The sequence below is a fragment of the Saimiri boliviensis genome, chromosome X (assembly GCF_048565385.1).
Source record: "Saimiri boliviensis isolate mSaiBol1 chromosome X, mSaiBol1.pri, whole genome shotgun sequence".
In the NCBI taxonomy this organism is placed as follows: domain Eukaryota; kingdom Metazoa; phylum Chordata; class Mammalia; order Primates; family Cebidae; genus Saimiri; species Saimiri boliviensis.
The window spans coordinates 34,534,447-34,556,799 of NC_133470.1; the positions used below are offsets into that span (position 1 = coordinate 34,534,447).

Below are 22,353 nucleotides of genomic sequence, written 5' to 3' on the forward strand. Positions count from 1 at the left end.
TTGTGAATAGTGATGCAATAAATATGAGATTGCAGATATCTCTTTGATATACTGATTTCCTTGCTTTTGAAACTATACTCAGCAGTTTGGATTGCTGGATTGTCTGGTAGTTCTATTTTTAGCTCTTTGAGAAATCTCTATACTGTTTTCCATGGAGGTTGTACTAATTTACATTCCCTCCAACAGTGTATGAGGATTTCCCTTTTTTTTACATCTTACCAGCATTCATTATGCCCTGTTTTTTTTTAATAAAAGTCATTTTAACTGGGGTGGGATGCTATCTCATTAGTTTTGATTTGCATTTCTGTGATCTTTAATGACATTGAGCATTTTTTCATATACCTGATGGCCATTTGTATGCCCCCTTTTGAGAAATGTATATTCAGATCTTTTGCCCATTTTAAAATTGGATTATTTGTTTTTTCCTATTGAGTTGTTTGAGTTTCTTTTATATTCTGGTTATTAATCCCTTATCAGATAGGTAGTTTGCAAATACTTTCTCCCATTCTGTGGGTTGTCTCTTCACTTTGTTGAGTGTGTCTTTTGCTGTATAGAAGCTTTTTAGCTTCACGTGATTCCATTTGTCCAGTTTTGCTTTAGTTGCCTGTGCTTTTGAGTTCTTATTCAAGAAATTTTTGCTTAGACCAATGTCTTTGAGTGTTTCTACAATTTTCTTTTAGTATTTCATAATTTCAGGTTTTATATTTATGACTTTAATCTATTTTGATTTATTTTTTGTATATGGCAAGAGATAGGGAATCAACCTAAGTGTCCATTAAGGGATAAATGGATCGTGAAAATATGGTACATATATACAATGGAATATTATTTAGCCATAAAAAAGAATAAAATCCTGTCATTTGCAACACCATGGATGAAACTGGAGTACATTGTGTTAAGTGAAATGTCAGGCACAGAACAACAAATAATCACATGTTCTCACCTACATGAGGGAGCTAGAAATATTGGAATTCATGGAGATAGAAAAGTAGAAAGACAGCTAGCTTCCAGAGGCTGGAAAGAGTAGTGGGCGGGGGGGATAAAAGGATAGTTAGTGGGTACCAAGGTATAGTTAGGTAGAAAGAACAAGATCTAGTATTTGGTGGCACAACAGGGCAACTGTAGTTAACAATAATTTATTGTATATTTCAAAATAACTAAAATACTAGAACTAAAATGTTCCTAACACAAAGAAATGATAAATGCTTCAGGTGATGGATATTGCAATTACCCTGATTAGATTATTTCACAGTATATTCTTGTATCAAAATGTCACATGTACCCCATGAATATGTGCAACTATTATGTATCCATAATAATTAAAAATAAAAAATTTAAAAGACATGAAAAGACAACAAGCATAAGAGAAAATATTTGCAAATAATTTAGCTGATAAGGGACTTGTATCTAGTACATAGCACTCTTAGCAATACAATAATGAAAAAAAACCAATTAAAACATAGGCAAAGGATATGAATAGATGTTTCTCCAAAAATATACAAGAATGAGTTCAGTGGCTCATTCCTGCAATGCCAGTAGTTTGGGAGGCCAAGGCAGGAGTATCACTTGAGCCCAGGAGTTCAAGACTGGCCTGGGCAACACAGTGAGACCCCCATCTCTAGAGAAAAAATAACTAAAAATTAGACAAATATGGTGGCACACACCTGTAGTCTCAGCTGCTTGGGAAGCTGAAGCAGGAGGATCACTTGAGCCCAGGAATTGGAGGCTGCAGTGAGCTGCGATCATGCCATTGAACTCCAGCCTGGTGACAGAGTGAGATCCTGTCTCAACAAAACAGAAGGTATACAAATGACCAACAGACACATGAAAAGATGTTCTATTGCATTAGGGAAATGCAAATCAAAACTACACTGAGATACAGCTTTACATCAACTAGAATGGTATTAAAACAAAGAAAAACAGAAAATAACTGTTGGTAAAGATGTGGAGAAATAGGCATCCTCATCCATTGCTGGTGGACATGTAAGATTGTACAGCCACTTTGAGAAACATTTTGGCAGTTTTTCAAATAGTTAACCATGACCCACCAATTCCATTCCTAGTTACATATCCAAGAGAAGTGAAAACATGTCCACATAAGAACTTACACATGAATTTTCATTTAAGCATTATTCACACTAGCTAAGAGGTGACAACATCCCAAATATCCATCAACTGATGAATGGATAAACAAAATGTGGTATATTCACACCTTTTCATGTGCCTGGCCAAGTGAAAAAAAAAAACAGTCAAAAAAGACTGTGTATTGTATAATTTCATTCATATGAAATGTCTACAATAGGCAAACCTATTGAGATATTAAGTAGATTACTAGTTTCTTTGGGGGATCAGGGGATAGAAGGGTGAGAGCAAAAGAGTAAAAGGTTTCATTTGAGACGGTGAAAATATCTTAAAAATGACTGTGATGGTTACACATATCTGAGTATATGAAAACTCATTAAATGGTACACTTGAAATGGATGGATTGTATGATATGTGAGTTGTGTTTCAAAAAAGCCTTTATAAAAGCAAAACCCCAAACCATTTATTTCTGTCATGTTTCTGTGGGCTGGCAATATAAACTGGTCTCATGTTGGTGATGGGTTTTGTTTTTGTTTTGTTTTGTTTTTGCTCTTGTTTTTGTTTTATCTCAGCAGGGCTTCTTTTATATCTGTAAGTTGACTGTGATGATTGATATGGTTTGGCTGTGTCCCCACCCAAATCTCCATTTGAATGGTAGTCCTCATAATCCCCATGTGTTATGGGAGAGACCTAGTGGGAAGTAGTTGAATCATATGGACTGTGTCCCCCATGCTGTTCTCATGAGAGTGAGTTCTCACAAGATTTAATAGTTGTGTGAGTATCTGGCATTTCCCCTGTTGGCACTCATTCTTTCTCCCGCTGCCCTGTGAAGAGGTGCCTTCCACCATGATTGTAAGTGTTAAAAGGAAAACTTCAGCTGAACAAAATTTAAAAGAGTTTATCTGAGCAATGAATGATTCACCAATCAGACAGCCCCCAGAATCACAACAGATTCAGAGAGACTCCAGGGATTCTTCGTGGTCAGATCAAATTTATACACAAAAATAGGGAAGCGATGTACAGAAATTAGAAGGGAGGCATGGAAACAACTGGATCGGCTATACCTTGGTGTTCACGTTATTTGAAAACAGCTTGAACACTCAGCAGTGTATGAGTGGCAGAAGTACAGCTGCTGGGATTGGTCAAGACTCAGCTATTATTACAGAGGCATACTTCTAAGTTAGGTTTTACATCTTGTCTACCTGTTAAGTTAGGTGGCAGTTCATCTACAAGTACTCAAATATAGAAGTACAGAGTTCTTCTCAGGCCATATTTAGTTTGCTTTAACAATTCTCTTCTTTCGGTCGTTTTCTCAATTTTGAGACATTGACCAAAACTTTAGTCATTGATGTCACTATCACCATCATAAATACACTTATTTGGTCTTAAAACCCACTGGGAATCAGTAGAACAGTTTTGCAAAGGTAGAAACAAGGACTTAGTAGAGGATAAATCCTTATGCTGGAATGCCCAGTTTATAAGACAGAAACAAAACCTGGTCTGTTCTGGTCTAGGATTTATGTGTTTCCTAAAAGTATTAATTTGATTATGTCACATTTAGCATGAGCGACTCCATTTTTGTTTGGTTTGATCTGTTGGGGCCTAGTGCATGAGCTCAGTCCAAAATAATGATGTCCCATAATTTTGTTTTAAAAAAACTACCCCTTTTTGGCAAGGCTCTCACTTAGGTGAGAGTTTGACGAAAACTTAGGCCCTTAGCATCACTCTCAGTTATCATCATTTTGGGTTTCAGGTCTCAGCATGTCATTCATAGGTTATGGTGCCCTCATAGTCACACATTTCTTTCAGCTCTTTTCATTCTAGTTGAAGGGAGACCATTTGATGTTCTAGAGATGGCTGCATGCAAGCATTTAAAACCTTTGAGAGAATACAGCACACCAGGGAGACTGTTATGAATATCGGGAGGATAATACCAAGAGTTTGTAGTATGTTCCTTACCCAGAGTCCCTATAAACCAAACCACCTAAAATTAAATAAATAAAAGAATGAGCTAGATAAAGAGTCTACTGACTTAACTAAGCAGTCTCTTTGTTAATCCCCTGCAACTGAATCTCTATAATCTACATTTGATGTATTTCTCCATAGGCCACAAGTGCCAGCAGCTGCACAGATACTTCTCTGTTTAGTCAATTATATTATTTAGCATAACTCTCACAAGAGAATTTAAACTCTGTTGTGTCACTATAGCCTTTATAGTAGAATCTGCTATAGAGACTATCATGAGGGATACATTTCTGATCATTGCCTCTTTTACTCCAAACCATGCAAAAATTACCTAACAAATGATGCTTTTCTAGAAGAGTGAAGGCCTCCTGGCAATGCTCTCTTTAACCCATGATGTGGGTTAAGAGGAATGAACCAATGTTCTGTTTCTGCCTGATTATGAGGAAACATGTACCATTTAAGTTTCTTACCTACATTGGGCCATCATCTTTATTAAAGTATAAGGTTATCCATGTATAAAGCTGGCTACAAAATCCTTCACAGATGTAAGTATACCCCGTAAGTGAACAGAACAGACCCCCTTTTCATTTCTATTGCTCATAGAGGCATAAACAAGAAAAAATATTTAAAGATAAGACTCTCATGATACTAGAGAAGTCTTAATCAGTGATCTTGGGAATAGCTGTTCACATCAAGGATGTCATCTTCTTCTGGGGAGTGACTTCCCTGATTAGCTTTTCCTTAAGGGTTCCAATGAGTGTGCCGTGTCAAGAGTGCAGAGGAACCCTTCTCAGCTGTGAGGTTATGAACCCAAAGTTCAAGATCCTAAAGTTTTGTTGCAGTGTGGATGGCAAGGAAAATCTTTCTCTGATGTTCCCAGAAGATCCAATCTTCAGGTTCTAGGTTGTGAAGGGGTTGATTGTCCTCAGTGAACTATAAAAAGCTTTCTTTACTTGGTGAGAATACACTGTGGCATAATAACTTAGTGTTACAGTATTAGCTCTCTTGCATAAGAAATCTTTTATACAACCAGAAAACATACATTGAAAATGACAATTGAATGAAATCCCTTTATCAATGTTTAAATGACCTATCATGTAGCCGAATGTACCTGAAGCTTTGATTATCTTCCCAGGAATATGAAACCAAACATTGGTTATAAGCTATTTTAGCAATTTATAAGTCACCACACCAATATATTTAATTTGGATCATTTTACCTTTTCCATGATGAGTCATGAAATGCAGAACTTTTAATAACAGAAGCTAAAGGTTTTTTTTTTTTTTTTAGGACTCTGGAAGGACTAGGTGGCTATCCTGGTTCTCCATGAGTCCATGCTTAATTAACATTAAACTTACCTCCTCTTGAATACCAATTGTGCTCCAAGTTAGGTGCATAGCACTGATAACTGATGAGTTATCATAGGTAATTTGACTTAGATAATGGATTTTATTTAAATTGTATATTTAGACAGTTTTAATACTAGCTGATCTAACATGAATATTTGGCAAAGTATTTTCTTGGTATTCAATTAATTTTTGTTTCACTTGGGTTACCAGTTTTATAACCCAGTCAGTCTTTTCATTGAAGTTCTAGGAATATTTACGCAGTTCAAATGATATGATTTTAAACTTAATAGAAACCTATAATAAAGAATGCTTTTAATAATAAAAAAAATAAAAATAAATTAAAAAAAAAACGTTTTTAAGGTCCTTTCCATCTTTTCATAAACTTCCTAAAAGACACCATGCCTTTGAAGTTTTCAGAAACTCCATCAGTATTAAGCAATTAACTGCGGAAGTGATTATAAACAATCATAGTTAAAAATATAATTGACAGGCCGGGCGCGGTGGCTCAAGCCTGTAATCCCAGCACTTTGGGAGGCCGAGGCGGGTGGATCACGAGGTCAAGAGATCAAGACCATCCTGGTCAACAAGGTGAAATCCCGTCTCTACTAAAAATACAAAAAGTTAGCTGGGCATGGTGGTGCGTGCCTGTAATCCCAGCTACTCAGGAGGCTGAGGCAGGAGAATTGCCTGAACCCAGGAGGCAGAGGTTGCTGTGAGCCGAGATCGCGCCATTGCACTCCAGCCTGGGTAACAAGAGCGAAACTCCGTCTCAAAAAAATAAAAATAAAAATAAAAATAAAAATAATTGACAAGGAAATTAGGTTATTTCTATAGTTTACAGTAACTTCACATAATAACCATAATTATCATTGATAGCATATATTCAGACATACTAGAATTTTAAAAATCCCATACAATTTTGGAACATATTGTTATCATTTACTAAAATATAACCTGAAGAAAACTAAAAATTACTTTTTAAAAAATTTTAACAATGCTTCTTATGTAATTAACATGTCAAATAATCCTGTTTACCTCTCTTCAGGGGCCCTCTCTAGCATTACCTCATTACCTCTAACACAGCCTCACTTAATTAACATTAGACTTATGTCCACTTGAATACCTAAAGTTTTTCAGTGATATTAGCTGCTTAATAATGAACACTTTGTTTGTTTGCTTCCTTTCCTTCTCTGTCTTGATTCCTCTCTTCCATGCCAGAGTTTCCAGGGAATAATTCCAGTGGTAGGCTGAATAATGGTCCAAAGATCTCAATCCTAACTCTTTGCACTTATAAATGTTACCTTATATGGAAAAAGAGAATTCACAGAGATGATTGTGAAAGATGGGAAATTATTGTGTATTATCTGATAGAACCTAAGTGCAATCACACATGTTCATAAAAGAGGGAGACAGAGGTGGATTTGACACAGAAGAAGGAAATGTGACTACTGAAGAAAAATGCTATGCTGCTGGCTCTAAATAGGAAGGAAGGGGCCCATGAGATAAGGAATGCAGCTCTAGGAGCTAGGAAAGGCAAGGAAACAAACTCTACCCTAGGGTCCCCAGAGGGAGCATGGAACTGTTGGCACCTTATTTTCAGCCTAATGAAACTGATTTGGGCCGTCTGACCTCCAGGTTTGTAAGATACTAAGAGTGCATTTTAAAGCTACCAAGTTTATGGCAATTCATTATAGCAGCCATAGGGATCTATTACAATTTTTGGTCCCTGGAAGTGGGTTGCTGCTATAACAAATATCTAAAAAGGTGGAAGGGGCTTTGCAACGGGATAATATCTATGGACTGAAATAATTTTCAGGAGCATTATAGAACAACTCTAGATTACCTTGAACAGACCGTCAGTAGAAATATGAATGTTCAAAGTGCTCCTAGGGAGAGCTCAGATATGAGGAGCACAGTAGAGAAAGCCTATATTATCCTAGAGAACACCTAAATGATTGTAAACAAACTATTGATAGAAATATAAATGTTAAAGGTGTTGGTGGTGAAGGCTTAGAAAGAAATTAGTAACATAATATTGTAAAAGGGAGTTTGTGTTATACAGCAGCAGAAATCTTAGCTGAATTATGCCCTATAATTATGTGGAGAGCAGGACTTGTAAGCAATGAACTTGAATATTTAGTTGAGCAGATTTTCATGCAAAGGACTAAAGGAATGGCCTTTTTTTTTCTGCTGTTTATAGTAAAATGCTAGAGGAAAGACATAAAATGAGGGGAGAACTGTTAAGCAAAAAGAAACCAGGATTTACTGACATAAGAAATTCTCAGTCTATCCAGATTGCAAAAGACACCAAAATTAGTGAATTCACTGCCACGAAATCATCCTCCAGAGATAAAATCAAGGGCATGGCTATCCATCTTTTTGCTGGCGCCTTAAAGGGATGAAAAGACCAAAGTATTCAAACACACAGATGACATTTTGAAGAGATATGGGGTGTGCTTCTCAAATAAGCAAGGAATAGAGATGGAATTTTCTATGAGAAATCTGTGAAGAAGACTCTTGTCTAATGGCATGAATCCTCATGACATACATAAAAGACATGTAAGTTTTTGAGAATGTTCTATCAGTAGAGACAACGCCAGCTTAGACTGAAAGGGACAAATAGAGGAAGAAATGAAAGAAGGCTATAGGACTCCCAAAATTTGACAGGACAAAGCAGGCTGATAAAACTTACTCGACTGTAAACATATGCTGCCATTCAAAATAAAGGAAAAATGACTGAGGGCAGAACCTAGAGACCAGAGGAAAGATTTATTACCCCAGGTGAAGTTACAGGATCAGAGTGATCAGAGGGAGGGGTCTCAAGCTGTAGACTATTCCCAGGCCTTGAAACCTAATGGTTAGATTTTGAAATTGTTTGGATTCGAGACTATTTTCTTTCCACTTTTTCCCCTGTGGAATGGCAAAGTTATTGGCTGTAAATGAATAAAACTCAAAGGGAAAACACAGAATTAGCAGAGAGGAAAATTAAATAATAGAAAAGAAACATCTCTTAGTGCTTTTGCTTCACCTAGGAGAGACAAGAAATACACATCTGGGCTTAAACTGAGCACAAGATGTACTTCTCCATCAACTATGTTTACCTGGCACTAACAGGTATTGAGCATCTTATTATTAATTGCAAAATGATTTAAAAATATTTTTCAAATAAAATCATGACACTCATACAGATATGAAATGAACACATGCTAAAAGAAAAGGTTATTATAACAGTTTCAAAAGGGAAACCAAAGAGTTGATATGGGAATATTCATCAGGAATATTAAATGATTGTGTAAATGGAGGTAAAACTGGTTTCATTAGGTGAAGGACAACTGAACCTCTACTAAAGAATATATTGTACATGTATCTGTGGCCTACAACTAACAAAAACCTATGCAAGATTTCAGAGATAATGTAAGGCTAGAATCAGATAACTTGCAGTGATGTCCTGAAGATAGAGCAAAATTTTCCATTGAAACACACATTTATTTTTACAATGTCAAAATCAGGTAAAAAGTTATAGTTCCCTCAAAATCAGGATTCAGTCATTAGGGTGACGAGGTCAGTGTCACAGATATTTCTAGGCTGAGGTCTGATCAGGGACCAGTGAACACCAATGAAATCCCAAAGTCTAGGATGTCACAAAGGCAGCTAGCTCCCTGACCAATCAGGGCCTAGAGCAGAGAGACACAGTGGGCAGGACTAAGTGCCAGTGTCCTTAGAGACCTACTGGAGCTGGAGAATCAAGCATAGCTCAGCCGAGCCAGACCAAGCAAACATAATGTCAGAGACAAATAACTGTAAGAACTCTCCTACAAATAACAATCAGAATCAAGACCCTTCTAGAAATGAGCTACAGGTCCCTAGGAGCTTTGTTGACCACCTTGTTCAGGATGAACGAGATGCCCAAAGCCAAAGTTCCTCCATAATAAATAGCCTCCTTGCCTTGCTCGATTGCCTTGGTGACTACATCATGGAGCAGGTAGGCCTGGAGGCCAGCCACAATGACAATATGAACAACACTTCACAAGATGGGGAGAGAGAAGTGGACAACAACCGTGAGCCCCACTGCCTCGAGAGTGATGTAACCTCCTTTCTGTTGGATGAGATGCCTAAATCTGAGAAGAATGGCTGAAGACTGGGTCCCAGAGCCTGGAAGGGATCCTCACAGGCTTAACCAGGGCAAAAACGTATCATAGCTGAGGAATCCCTGCTGTTGTCATCAACAAGTGCTATTAAAGGATGCAAATCCATGAATATGTTTCTGACTCCACTCAGTTTCCATCACTTTGGATTGGAGGTGTTTGTGAGACATCTAGGAGAAGCTATTCCTAGAGAGGTGAAGGGGTGGAAGGGATGGACAGTGTGGGGAGTTTTGAATCCGTGATTTTAGAGGGGGCAGTCTTCAATGGTGATTGTGAGGTCACTGGCCTTTCGGGGAGGAACTGGCTGGGGTAGACATAGAGACTTCCTCATTGCCTTGGAACAGGAAGGCCTTGTGAGGCCAGGGAGTTGGTTGGAGACCTCTGAGGCTTGTTGAATTCCCAGCCTGATGCTGGGGCCTGGGGTGGAGCTGCAGTCTCTGACTAAGGAGCAGGAGGCTTTATTCCGGATAGCAAAGGACTGAAGTCAGATGGCGGCGGTCATGGGGTGGGTGGAGAGGGGGCACACTGGCTGGCATGAACTTAACGGAACAGGGGCTTTACATAGACGTTGAGGAGTGAAGGAGAAACCATCCTGAAAAATGCAAAAAAGAAATGATGGCCTGCTGGATTGCATTTCTTACTTCTTTATACCCTCCCTCATTATGAAAGAGGACTTGAGGCAGGCATTCGTAGCTAGTGCTGTGAATATATCTTTCTGTCCTCTCTTCAGGACACTGGTAAAATAAGTCATGAGATTACATAAAACCTATGATCTAGCCTAAGACGGGCAATTCAAGAAGTGTTTAATGGTTGTTAATTATTGATGAATCTGCTTAATTATAAATGTATTTCATTTAAAACAGGATTAACAATCTCATTTTTAAATTAAATACCTATTCATTATAACGACCCTATATTGCATAGAACACCAAAGAATTATCAGTGACTGAATATATGTTTTAAGAAGTATAGAAATAATTCTGTCCCAAGCAATGGCCTCTAAAGCACAGGCAATCCTTTACAAAACATCCTGCTCTGTGCTAAGTTTAAAAAAGGTGTCACATCAGGTGTTGTAGCCATCTGTCCCCTTGCCTGTGAGTGTCCACATTTTAGGTTGTCACCTGGTCCTTGGGTCCTTGGGGGCCACAGTCTGCTGCCTGCTGGTGGTTCACAGAGGTTGGTCAGAGGCTGCCCAGCCAGTTTCAAAAATGGGAGCTGAGGGCCTGGTTTCAGATCCCAGTTTGCCACTTTTTGGCCATGTGATGATACTGGACTTTCATTTCCTCCCTCTGAGCAGATCTCTTCATGTGTAAATGGGGTAATAAGAGTTCCTCCATATGTGTATTTTTCTGAGATTGAGCCCAGTTGGGGCTGTAAACTGCTGCTCCACACAGTGCATGCACAGGGTCGCCCTTAATAAACAGCTGCATCTGTCTCCTTCCCTAACAGCAGACTCACAGGTGGGCTTCCCCAAGGTGCAGTGGGCCTGGTTGTCAGGTGACCACTGGGCATGTGGGCCACTGGCTGTGAGAATCACATCCTGCTTAGCCCTGTAGAGAGACGGGACTGTGCCCAGCAGCAGAAGACAGGAACAGAGGGACGAGTCAAACAATCCCCACTCCGGTGTCCCCGCTGCACCTTCTGCCTGATGACTTGGTCTCTCTCTCTGCTTCTGTCTAAGAAGGACCTAGCGTTGCCTTTGGCTAATTCAGAGGAGTGTCCTGAGAAGGAAGGAAATAGTGTTGGGGTTGTCCTTTGGGCCATTTGGGAGATGTTCTTGTTTGAATCCCAGAAGCCTTTCTTGCCACCTCATGTCCAGTGAACCTCATATTCCCAGGGAACTCGTTGTCAAGATGCCCATCCCACCACTGCGTAATTCCTTATGGAGAGCTGCAGAGCATTTCCAGCCTTAGCCCAGGTCATCACTTTCTCTCCTGTGCATCTGAGCAGCAAGCAGGCCTCTCTCCAGCAGCTGCAGGTCCTGACCAGTGAGGAGGAATCTAGAGTAGTCTGGCCACAGCTGCTTTGCCACACTGTGGTGAATTCTGCACAGTCCAAAATTCCCAGCTTCCTTAGCACTGTTAGAGGAAAACCACCTACTCAAGCCTCAGTAATGGCAGACACCCGTTCCCCCAAGTTGATCATCCCAGGTCATCTTCAGACTGCTGTGCGGTCAGTGCAAATTTCAAGGCAGTTGTTCTTATCTGGCTAGCCTCCATAAGAATAGGATCCACTGAGTGAGACCACTTGGCTCCCTGACTTCAGCCCCCTTTCTACGGAGTGAGTAGTTCTGTCTTGCTGGGGTTCCAGGCACCACTAGGGTATGAAAAAAACTCCTGCAGCTAACTTGGTCTCTGCCCAAACAGCCACCCAGTTTTGTGCTAGAAACCCAGGGCTATGGTGGTGTAGGCAAGTGAGGGAAACTCCTGATCTGCACGTTGCAAAAATCCTGGGAAAAGCGTAGTATCTGGGCTGGGTAGTACAGTCCCTCACAGCTTCCATTGGCTGGAGGAGGGAGGTCTCCAGGCTCCTTATCCTTCCTGGGTGAAGGTACACCCCACCCGGCTCCTGCTCACTCTCCATGAGTTGCACCCACTGCCTAACCAGTCCCAATGAGATGAACTGGGTACCTCAATTGAAAATGTGGAAATCACTCACCTTCTTTGTTGGTGTTGCTGGGAGCTGAGAACAGAACTGTTCCTATTCAGCCATCTTGGCCCCTCCCTTGTGTGCATTTCTAATAGCAGGAGGGAAAGGTGAGGAAGGAGTCCCTCTGGCCTGTGCCCTGTGGACAGGACAGCATTGGTGGCTAGCACCCTATTGCGATTGAGAAAACTAATGGCCAAGTGAGCAAAGACAGAAGCTGAGGTGACTGTGGCTGCCAACCAGGCCAGTGATCACAAGCAGTGTCAGAGCAGGCTGGGGTCAGACTCAGGTCAAGACTGCAGAAAATATGGTGCATGAGGAGAGATGAGCCCCAGAGTTGAACCTAAGGGCAGGAGACTTACAGGGTAAAGATGGCTTGGTGTTGGCTTGAACACAAATGTGTAGTTATCAGGCTGGCCTCCCACCTAGAGAAACTTTTGGGAAGCAAAGCATTTTAAAGGCTCAGGTCTTTGTTCCCTTTATGTGATATATCATACATGATGTAGCCAAAGGGAGATGGCCTGACTCCTTAAAGAGTGCCTCTTTTATTCCCAAAACAGATTCTAGAAAGAGAGGCACTTCTATGAACATCTAATACATCATTTTCCTAATGCTTGGTTAACAAAGTGGCAGGTCACATACCTAATCTGGACAGTAGATGGGATAATTAGGACTACCATTATGTTCTTAATGAAAATTAGTTTGTTGCCAATGTTTTAAAATCTAGATCTTTTTACATGAAATATGTTTGATTTGTGTTCTCTCTTGAGAAAACAGAATGTCTCTGTATATACACATGGCTACATCCAGATGAAGAGGACTAGTGCTGCCCTGTTAATCCTGGGCCTCTCTGGTTTGCCACAGTCCTCAAGCTTTTCTATAGTATCTCTTGTCTGATCTACTTCACTCATTTACAGTACTTGCCTGGCTCCTAAAGATATTTGAATTCATTTTTCTCACCATTAACCCACAATTTTAATTAATTTTTAAAATATGTTTAATTTTTCATTGACACATGATTGTTGTACATATTTATGGGGTACATTGTGATGTTTCTATACATCTATATGTGGTGTAATGATTAAAGTCAGGATAATTAACATATCTGTCACCTCAGACACTTGTTATTTCTTTGTGGTGAGAACACTCAAAGTTCTCTCTTCTAGCTATTTTGAAGTATTTAATATATCATTGTTGACTATGGCTACCCTACTTTGCAGCAGAATACCAGAACTTATTCCTCCTATTTAACTGTAACTTCATACCCTTTGACCAACCTCTCCCCATTCCCCCTCCCTAGCTACTCTTCCCAGCTTGTGGTAGTCAATATTCTACTCCTTACTTTTGTGAAATTAACTTTTTTGGATTCTGCATATCAGTGAGATTGTGTGGTATTTGTCTTTCTGTGTCTACTTATTTCACTTAACAGTATATTCTCTAGGTTCATCCATGTTGTTGCAAACGGCAGGATTTCATTCTTTTTTATGACTGTATAGTATTCCATCTTGTATGTAAATACCACGTATTCTTTGTAAGGAACACAAACAACTCAATAGTAGAAAACCAAATAATGTGAGTGAAGAATGGGCAGAAGATCTCAATACACATTTCTCAAAAGAAGACATAAAAATAGCAAGCAGGTATATAAAGAATTGTTCAACATCACTAATCATCAAGGAAATGCAAATCAATACTAAAATGAGACTTTATTTTATTTCAGCTAGGATGGCTATTATCAAAAAGACAAAAAATAACAAATGCTGGGACGGATGTGGAAGAAAGGGAACCCTCATACACTGTTGTTGGGAATGTAAATTAGCACAGCCAACTGAACAAAAGTATGGACATTCCTTTAACTATTAAAAATAGAACTATAGTATGATCTAGCAATCCCCCTGATGAGTATACATCCAAAAATAATTAAATCGGTATGTCATAGAGATATCTGGACTCCCATGTTTATTGCAGCATTATTCAGTTAGCCAAGATACGGAAACCACAATTTTTGAGAACAAATCATCTTATTTAGTAAATTAGTATAATATGACTCTTCTGAAACTATCTTTGATGTAGGGCCAATATTTTCTGTTATTGTTGTAGAAATTTATTGTGAACTAATATTATATGTGGTCCTGTTATACTTGGCTACAACAGAGCTTGCACATGATTTCATGCTTGAGTTTAATACCCAGAGTGTATAGCGTTTTTAATGAGATGATTCCAGTCACTTCAATGTGTGGCAAGCCAGATTACTATAATGGTTTCTAAATGCTGACCCTTAATTACTAAACCTGTTGCAGCCAATTAGTAACAAATAGTTAATTGACCTGTGTCAATCCAGTAATTCTATCCTAAAAAGCACTGGAATGGTGAATTTGTTATATTTTCTTTTATTCTTTTATGAGTATGAATCTAACAAAGAGCAATGAACAGTATCTTAATTTGCTATCGTTTTAATGTTTCTCCTTCAGAGTCCTTCATGAAAATTAAAGATCAGTCTCTCTTATATGTAGGGTGCTTGAATAACTGGGGGAAACATCTCTAAACTTCTGTCAAAGCAAAGTCTACTAATAGAAATCAGGTAGCAACGGGGAATAAAGTTAGATATTGTGATTGTGAGATACTCGAGTTCTCAAATACAAAGTAAAAGGCATTTACCCACTGCACTGTGGAAGGGAGTTGTCATGATACAGATGAGAAAAATAATGAAAGGAGAGGGAGGAGACCAAGTCTGGTCTCTTATAAGTGTAGTTTTCTTGGGACCTATCAGCCTCCAAGGATGTAAAATGAGAAGGTTGAGTCAAATTATTTCAAAGGTTTGATTGAGATGTACAATTACTAGTCTATGATCTTTTCCTAAGGAAAGATCTGTACTAAAAGTAGATAAATAGGACATGATATATAGGGTCACCATTTTACGTCTAAGACCACTGAGGTCCAGTCATTGTTATCAGCTCTCTCAAGGTCAAATGACAAGTGGGCAGCATATTGGAATGACAGCCTCACCCTTCTTACTTCTTACTGAGGGTCTTTCCTCTATCATATCCTGAGAAAAAGATCTCAAGAGTGAAAGTGTTTAATGTTCCCCTCTGGGGAAATAAAGCTCAAGCATTCAATGCTGAGACATTAGGGTCTCTTGGATTTCTAAGAAAGCACTCACAAGAACTTGTACGCTCTCAATCTTGATAGTCTTGACAACACTCATTCAACAACTCACTCTTGAGGACTTTTCACTTTTGATTTATTTGGAGAAAGTTGAACAGCTTATGAGAAAAGTACTGATTTTACAGTACTTTTGAGTACAGATCTTTGGGATCTGTAGGTGTAGGTCTTGTTCCAGTTGACATTGTGTTAAACTGTGTTATGAACACAAATACTACTCAGCTAAGGTGTTCTGGAAATTCTGACTCTACTCACTGACATTGTAGTAAAGGTGGCTGTGTGATGGCGTGAGAAACCTGTGTTCAACTGCCTATTTTTAAGTTTATTTATTTATTTATTTTGAGATAGAGTCTCACTCTGTCACCCAGCCAAAGGTGCAGTGGGGCGATCTCAGCTCACTGTAGCCCCTGCCTCCTGGGCTCAAGTGATTCTTCTGCCTCAGCCTTTGAGTAAGTGGGATTACTGGCACTTGCCACAACACCCAGCTAATTTTTTGTATTTATAGTAGAGACAGGGTTTCACGACATTAGCCAGGATAGTCTTGAACTCCTGACCTCAAATATCCACCCACATCGGCCTCCCAAAGTGCTGGGATTACAGGCATGAGCCACTGCACCCGGCCAAGAGCCTATTCTTGAAAGTATGTGAAGTACTGACCTTTCACGGGGCCCTAAGACAGTCCTTGTTTTCTAAGACAAAGCTTCTGGCCTGTCACTGATTGTGTGATCTTCAGGGAAGCATCAGTGTAAATCAAATAACAATCTGGAGGAGACGGAGACATATAATGGCTGTGATTAACTTATTGCAAGTGAAATAATACATAACTTTTACAAGTAAAAATCTTGTGTGAAATCATAAAAAGAATAAAGCTACTGAAAGTAAAACTTACTTTTTTCTATGCTGTGCAAAAGAAGATTATAAAGTCAAAAAAGAGTTTTTGACAAAATTTCTATAAGCATGATGATTCAGCGTATTTCAAAGATGTATGATGTAGGTTCAATCATCCGTGTTTTAATAAAACTTCATTGAAGTATTAGTCAAGTTCTCCAGAAAAAATGAAATATATATAGATAAGTAGTTACATTTATACTTATTTTTATATGAATTAGTTCATGAAATTATCTAATCTGAGAAATTTAAAATCTTACCTTTTTTTTTTCCCCTCTGTCCCCCAGGCTGGAGTGCAGTGGCATGATCTTGGCTCACTGGAACCTCTACCTCCCAGGTTCAGGTGATTCTCCTGCCTCAGCCTTCCGAGTAGCTGGTACTACAGATGGCTGCCATCATGCCCGGCTAATTTTTGTGATTTTTTTTTTTTTTTTTTTTTTTTTTTTTTTTTTTTTTTAGTAGAGGCGATGTTTCACCACATTGGCCAGGGGCTGGTCTTGAACTCCTGACCTCAAATGATCCATCTGCCTCGGCCTCCCAAAATGCTGGGATTATAGGCATGAGCCACCACACCTGGCTGAAGTCTAAAATCTTTAAGTCAGGTTAACAGGCTGGACACTCAGGCTGGATTACTAATTCCTTCTCCAGGAAACCTTCGTTTTTGTTCTTAAGGCCTGAAACTAATTAGGTCCAGTCTACCCACTTTATTGACAGTAATCTCCGTTTCTTATAGTCAACTGATTGTAAATATTAATCACATCTTTAAAAAAGTCTTTCACTATATCTAGTCTAGTGTTTGAATACAAAAATAAACACCATAACTTAGCTAAATTGGCATATAAAATTTTTCTATCACAATAGACAAGTCTAAAGTTATATTCTCAATTGAAAATCACTGGCCTAGGAGATGCTAGATTTGCATTTAAAAAGGAAGGTTATTACCAACTATTTAAAAGTAATAACTGAAATTGTGACTGATAATACTACAAGCTTGTTGCCTAGATCACCAGGGAAAGAAACCACAGGACTCTGATAATTAGAAATATATCACAGACAGTAAAGACAGTGACCAATCTGTAGTAACTTCTCATAGAGTTCTGAAATAATTATATTAATATTTTCTCTATTCATATTTAACCTAGGGAAGTCTGAGCACCTTTTTTGATTTGACAATTTTATATGCCAGTCATTAATAGTAACATGTCAGATAAATGTAATTATTTCTAGTAGTTCACTTTTTCATAAAATGAAAGAATAAATATTTATGACTTGGTAGATACCCTGTGAGAAATGTCAAAGGAAATTTTAAGTGCAAAAGATATTTTGAGGTTTTCTTTTACTTTATTTCAACTTCTATTGAAGATTCAATTTTGGGAATGCTAAAATTAAAAGTTGTCTGGACATGTGATCTCTTAAGATTGAATCGCAAGAGCCTAAGTATATTCATGGTTGTAGCTTAGCTATCTACTAATTCAATGGGAAGACAATATTTAAGTAAATATAAACTAGTCCTTAACACTTTAGAAATGCAAATGTTCTTTTATTTTAAAGATAATAAATGGCACGATAAAGTTAAAAGAAAGGGATATTTTGGTGAGACACAATCTCTGCTATATGGGCAGAATATGTACAAGGTGATGTGGTAGGCTACAGTTTGACACTCTAAGATATTCAGGTCCTAATCTCTAGAATCTATGAAGTTACCTTATATTTTGCAAGTGGGACTTCATGGATGTGATCAAACAAAAGATATTGAGATGGAGAAATGGAAAAGTTACCCTGGACAATCTGAGTTGGCCCAAAATGAAATCAAGGTGTCCTTATAAGTGGGGCACAGAGGGAAATTTGACAACAAAAGCAAAAGGTAATGTGACAACTGAAGTAAGATTCTACACTGCTGGATTTGAAGATGTAGGAAGGAGCCATGAGCCACAAATACAGCTCTATAAGCTAGAAAAGGCAAGGAAACAGATTCCACCCTAGATCGTCAAAAATTAATGCAGCCCACTGGTCACCTTGATTTTAGCTTAGTGAAACTGATTTCTTATTTCTGACTTGTAAGAAAATAAATGTCTGTTCTTTTAAGCCACTAAGTTTATGGTAATTTGTTACAGCCACTATAGGAAACTAAAACAGATAGAGAATAATCTTTACCATCTCTTATTAAGAGCAAACCAGCACTCCAATAAAATTTAGTATTTCAAAGAGAATAAACTAAATTATGGATTTGCTTCAATATAATGTTTGATTCTAAAGGACCCATCAGCCCAGGCATAGTGATTTATGCCTATAATCCCAGCACTTTAGGAGCCCAAGGCAAGAGGATCACTTGAGGTCAGGAGTTGGAGACCATCCTGGGCAACATTAATGAGACCCCACCTCTACAAAATATTTAAAAACTTAAGTAGGGCCTGGTGGCACATACCTGTAGTCTCAACTACTCAAGAGGCTGAGGTGGGAGGACTGCTTAAGCCTAAATGTTGGAGGTTGCAGTGAGCTGTACTCCCACCACTACACAGCAGCCTGGACAACAGTGAGATCTGGTTTCTAAAAACATAAATAAAATAAAATAATTTAAAAGGACCCACCATTCTTTTCACTTTTTGTTTGTTTGTTGTTTGTTTTATTTTCCCCCATGACACAACCCTAGGAATCCTGAGAATAAACACTCCATCACCAGCTTTCAGAAATTTTATGGTTAATCCATCAAAACTGACCCAGATTTGGAAAAAATTAGAACAAGTTTGTTTGTTTTGTCTTTCAGATTTTCTTTATATGAACCTTCTGTTACTTTCTATATCCATGCAGGTTTTTTCTCTTATATTCTGGAATATCAAGTCATTTTACTCTAAGACAGAAACATTCTCATTTTAGGTTTTAATCAAAACAAGCAGAATAATTCTTGTATTATTTTGAGATTCCTAGTAGTCTCTCATAACGTATATTAATTATATCTTTTATGCAAAATCCCTTGCATTTCCCAGAGAAAGCTACAGGTGAATTATTGTGAATTTCTGTCATTTTAGCAGCCTAGTATATCTCATTAATACCCTTAACCCAGGTTTATCCAGCCACACACTCCCCTTATTCAGCTTTTCAATGTTGAAAACATGAACATGTTCATTGACAGAACCAAAGATGTACCCCTTTTGTAGCATGTACAAATGAAAAGCAAATTATAGAAGATAAAATTATGCTCAGTCAATATTTCAGTATTCTATTTCACTTACAAACTATGTAGGCACCCATTTTTCTTTAATTAACTCGATATAACATCCAACTAAAGCTTTACTATAGACTAGAAAAGTCTTGGAAATTATCTTCAAGTTGATATACTGCAAACATTTATTACCATAGAAACACATGGTTGTTAGAACAATAATTCAATTGGTTAAATGTAAATTTATATTTTCATAATCTTAAACATTAAATACATGTAATATTAATTCATGTGATCAGTAAAAATTTTTAAGTTTAGGAAAAACAGACCTAAGTAGCATAAAGATGTATACTTGTGTTGTATCTAACACTGATTAATAAAGTAAGACATAGTTGTTTTCACTCGACCTAAACTATTAAGCTAATCTTATTTACCAAAGATTAATATAAATTATGTAAATTTGAATTCTTAAAATGGCTTTGAGTTGGTTTCTGCGAAAATGTATACTGTTTAAATCTAGCACATTTAAAATATTATAGTTCTTTTCTTCATTTTCAAGGAATTTTGGGAATATTTAATTTATATAAGCAAAAGAGGCTTTATAATCGAATATGTCATTACCTTTCAGAGGTAGGGAAACCTTACATAATCATAAAATCAGAGGTGGAGCTCTTTCAGAGTCACAAGCACATAGATACACAAGCACAGAGAAATAGAGCTTATAGCTTCAGTTCTACAATTTCAACCATGAGTCAAGTGTAAATAGTACAATTCTCTGATCCAAATATCAAAAAAAAAAAAAAAAACCTGTTCTCCTCTAAGAGGGTATAAAATTCATAATTGATTTGAGCTATAAATAGACAAATGGACAAATAAAAAGACTGTCAAACCAGATTTTCTGTTGTCTGTTACCCAACGGAGACTGGATTTCTGTGAATCATTAACTGATTTACAGAGCTTTCCAGATGGTTGGATCCTAAAACTGAATTCCCAACCATTTTGTCAACAATGAAAATAACGTACCTAATGTAAATGAATAACAACAAAAAAATCAAATGCAGAATTAGTAAATAAATAATTGAAACAAATTAAATATTGAAACTAAAATTAGAAAAACACAATGAACAAAGATCAATTTGGGCTTTGGAGTCAACTAGATGAGGCAAGCAAAGACATTCCTGGGTTTACTCAAGCATGAGGTATACATCTCTGTCATCAAGTTTAACTAGCTCTGACAGGCGAATTCACTAGGTATAACAATGTGACCTTTAAACAGGTAGAAGATATTTTCCAACAGAGTAAAATCATAACACTCAAACACCTATGAAATGGAAATGCATTGAAATAATTGATTAACTCATAAGGAAATTGGCAGATCTTACAAGCCGTTCAAAAGAGAATTCAAAGAAAAAGATAGGAATATTGATCATGAATATTTAAGTAAATGTATAGATGGAGGGAAAATTGGAGGAAAGGCAGCAAACATGACTGTAAAGGGATGTTAATTAGCTCACAGACAATGCAAGGCTAAACTTAAAGAACCTGGGCTGGGGTAATTTTTTGATAAATGGTTAAAGTAGAAAATTAGCTTTTCCTTAAAAAGAAGTTCAGTTACTAGGGCGACCAGGTTCCTCTCAAAAAGAAGCTCCAGTTACTAGGGTGACCAGGTTCTTTTTAAAAAGAAGTTCCTGATAGTAGGCAGACCAGGCTCCTCTCAAAAAGAAGTCCCAGTTACTATGGCGACCAGGTTCCTCTAAAAAAGAAGTTCTAGTTACTAGGGTGACCAGTTTCCTCTCAAAAAGAAGTTCCCTGTACTAGGATGACCAGGTTCCTCTCAAAAAGAAGTTCAGTTACTAGGGCGACCAGGTTCCTCTCAAAAAGAAGCTCCAGTTACTAGGGTGACCAGGGTCCTTTCAAAAAGAAGTTCCTGTTAGTAGGCAGACCAGGCTCCTCTCAAAAAGAAGTCCCAGTTACTATGGCGACCAGGTTCCTCTAAAAAAGAAGTTCTAGTTACTAGGGTGACCAGTTTCCTCTCAAAAAGAAGTTCCCTGTACTAGGATGACCAGGTTCCTCTCAAAAAGTTCAGTTACTAGAGCGACCAGGTTCCTCTCAAAAAGAAGTTACCGTTACTAGGGTGACCAGGGTCCTCTCATGGGCTTTTCTAGGCTGAGGCCTCCTCAGGACCCAGTGGACACCAGTGACGTCACAAAGTGGAGGTTGTCACAAAGGCAACTCCTGACCAGTGAGGGACTGGAGCATGAGGTACAGTGGGCAGCATTAGGCTCCGGTACATTGAGAGGCTGGCAGGAAAATCAAGCTGTGCCAATCCAAGCAAAACCCAGCAAACACCATGGCTGGAAAGAAAAGCAGTTGTACCTCCTGTAAGCCTAAAAGACAGCGCCGTTCCCATTCCAGAAGAGCAGGGCTGCAGTTTTCAGTCAGCCACGTGGAACGCTCCCTGCGAGGTCAGTATGCCCGGCGCCTGAGCACAACCACGCCTGTCTTCCTGGCTGGTGTTTTGGAGTACCTGACGACCAGCATACTGGAGCAGGCGGGCCAGGAGGCCAAGAAGAGCGGCATGACGTGCATCACCCCAGAACATGTGCAGAGGGCACTGCAAAAGAATGAACAGCTCAGAAGAATCTTGAAGTTGGAAGATGACACCCATTCCCAAGAAGTGCCCCAACGCGAGGAGGAGAAGAAGAAGGGAGGATTCCTGAGTTTCCGAGCCCTGTGGGACTTTATCAGAAAACTCATCCCGCTGCCAAAATTCCAATAGATGAAAGACCCCAGGCTGCTTCCATCTGCCCAAGCTATTAAACTGGGTAAATCCATGACAGTGCTTCTGACTCCACTGTTTCCGCCACTTTGGGTTTCAGGTGTTTGTGAGACATCTACGACAAGCTATCACTAGAGAGCTGAAGGGTTGGAAGGGGTGGCCAGTGTGGGGAGTGTT

General features: G+C 38.5%; 3 protein-coding genes across 7 annotated transcripts in view; all 3 read left to right on the forward strand.

Annotated features, from left to right (window-relative positions):
• The window catches only part of SYTL5 (synaptotagmin like 5), a 221,133-nt gene that overhangs the window by 59,669 nt on the left and 139,111 nt on the right, over positions 1-22,353 (forward strand). The gene's annotated exons all lie outside the window — the stretch shown is intronic.
• H2AP (H2A.P histone) lies at positions 8,482-9,716 on the forward strand. The gene has a single exon (XM_003924053.4). It carries the CDS (start codon positions 9,178-9,180, stop codon positions 9,529-9,531), a length of 354 nt encoding a protein of 117 aa, XP_003924102.1. The 5' UTR covers positions 8,482-9,177; the 3' UTR covers positions 9,532-9,716.
• On the forward strand, positions 21,540-22,227 carry H2AL3 (H2A.L variant histone 3). The gene has a single exon (XM_074391904.1). It carries the CDS (start codon positions 21,748-21,750, stop codon positions 22,174-22,176), a length of 429 nt encoding a protein of 142 aa, XP_074248005.1. The 5' UTR covers positions 21,540-21,747; the 3' UTR covers positions 22,177-22,227.

Excerpts from the sequence above, each read along its gene's own strand:
- H2AP (XM_003924053.4), top strand. The coding sequence starts at position 9,178 with ATGTCAGAGACAAATAACTGTAAGAACTCTCCTACAAATAACAATCAG.
- H2AL3 (XM_074391904.1), top strand. The coding sequence starts at position 21,748 with ATGGCTGGAAAGAAAAGCAGTTGTACCTCCTGTAAGCCTAAAAGACAG.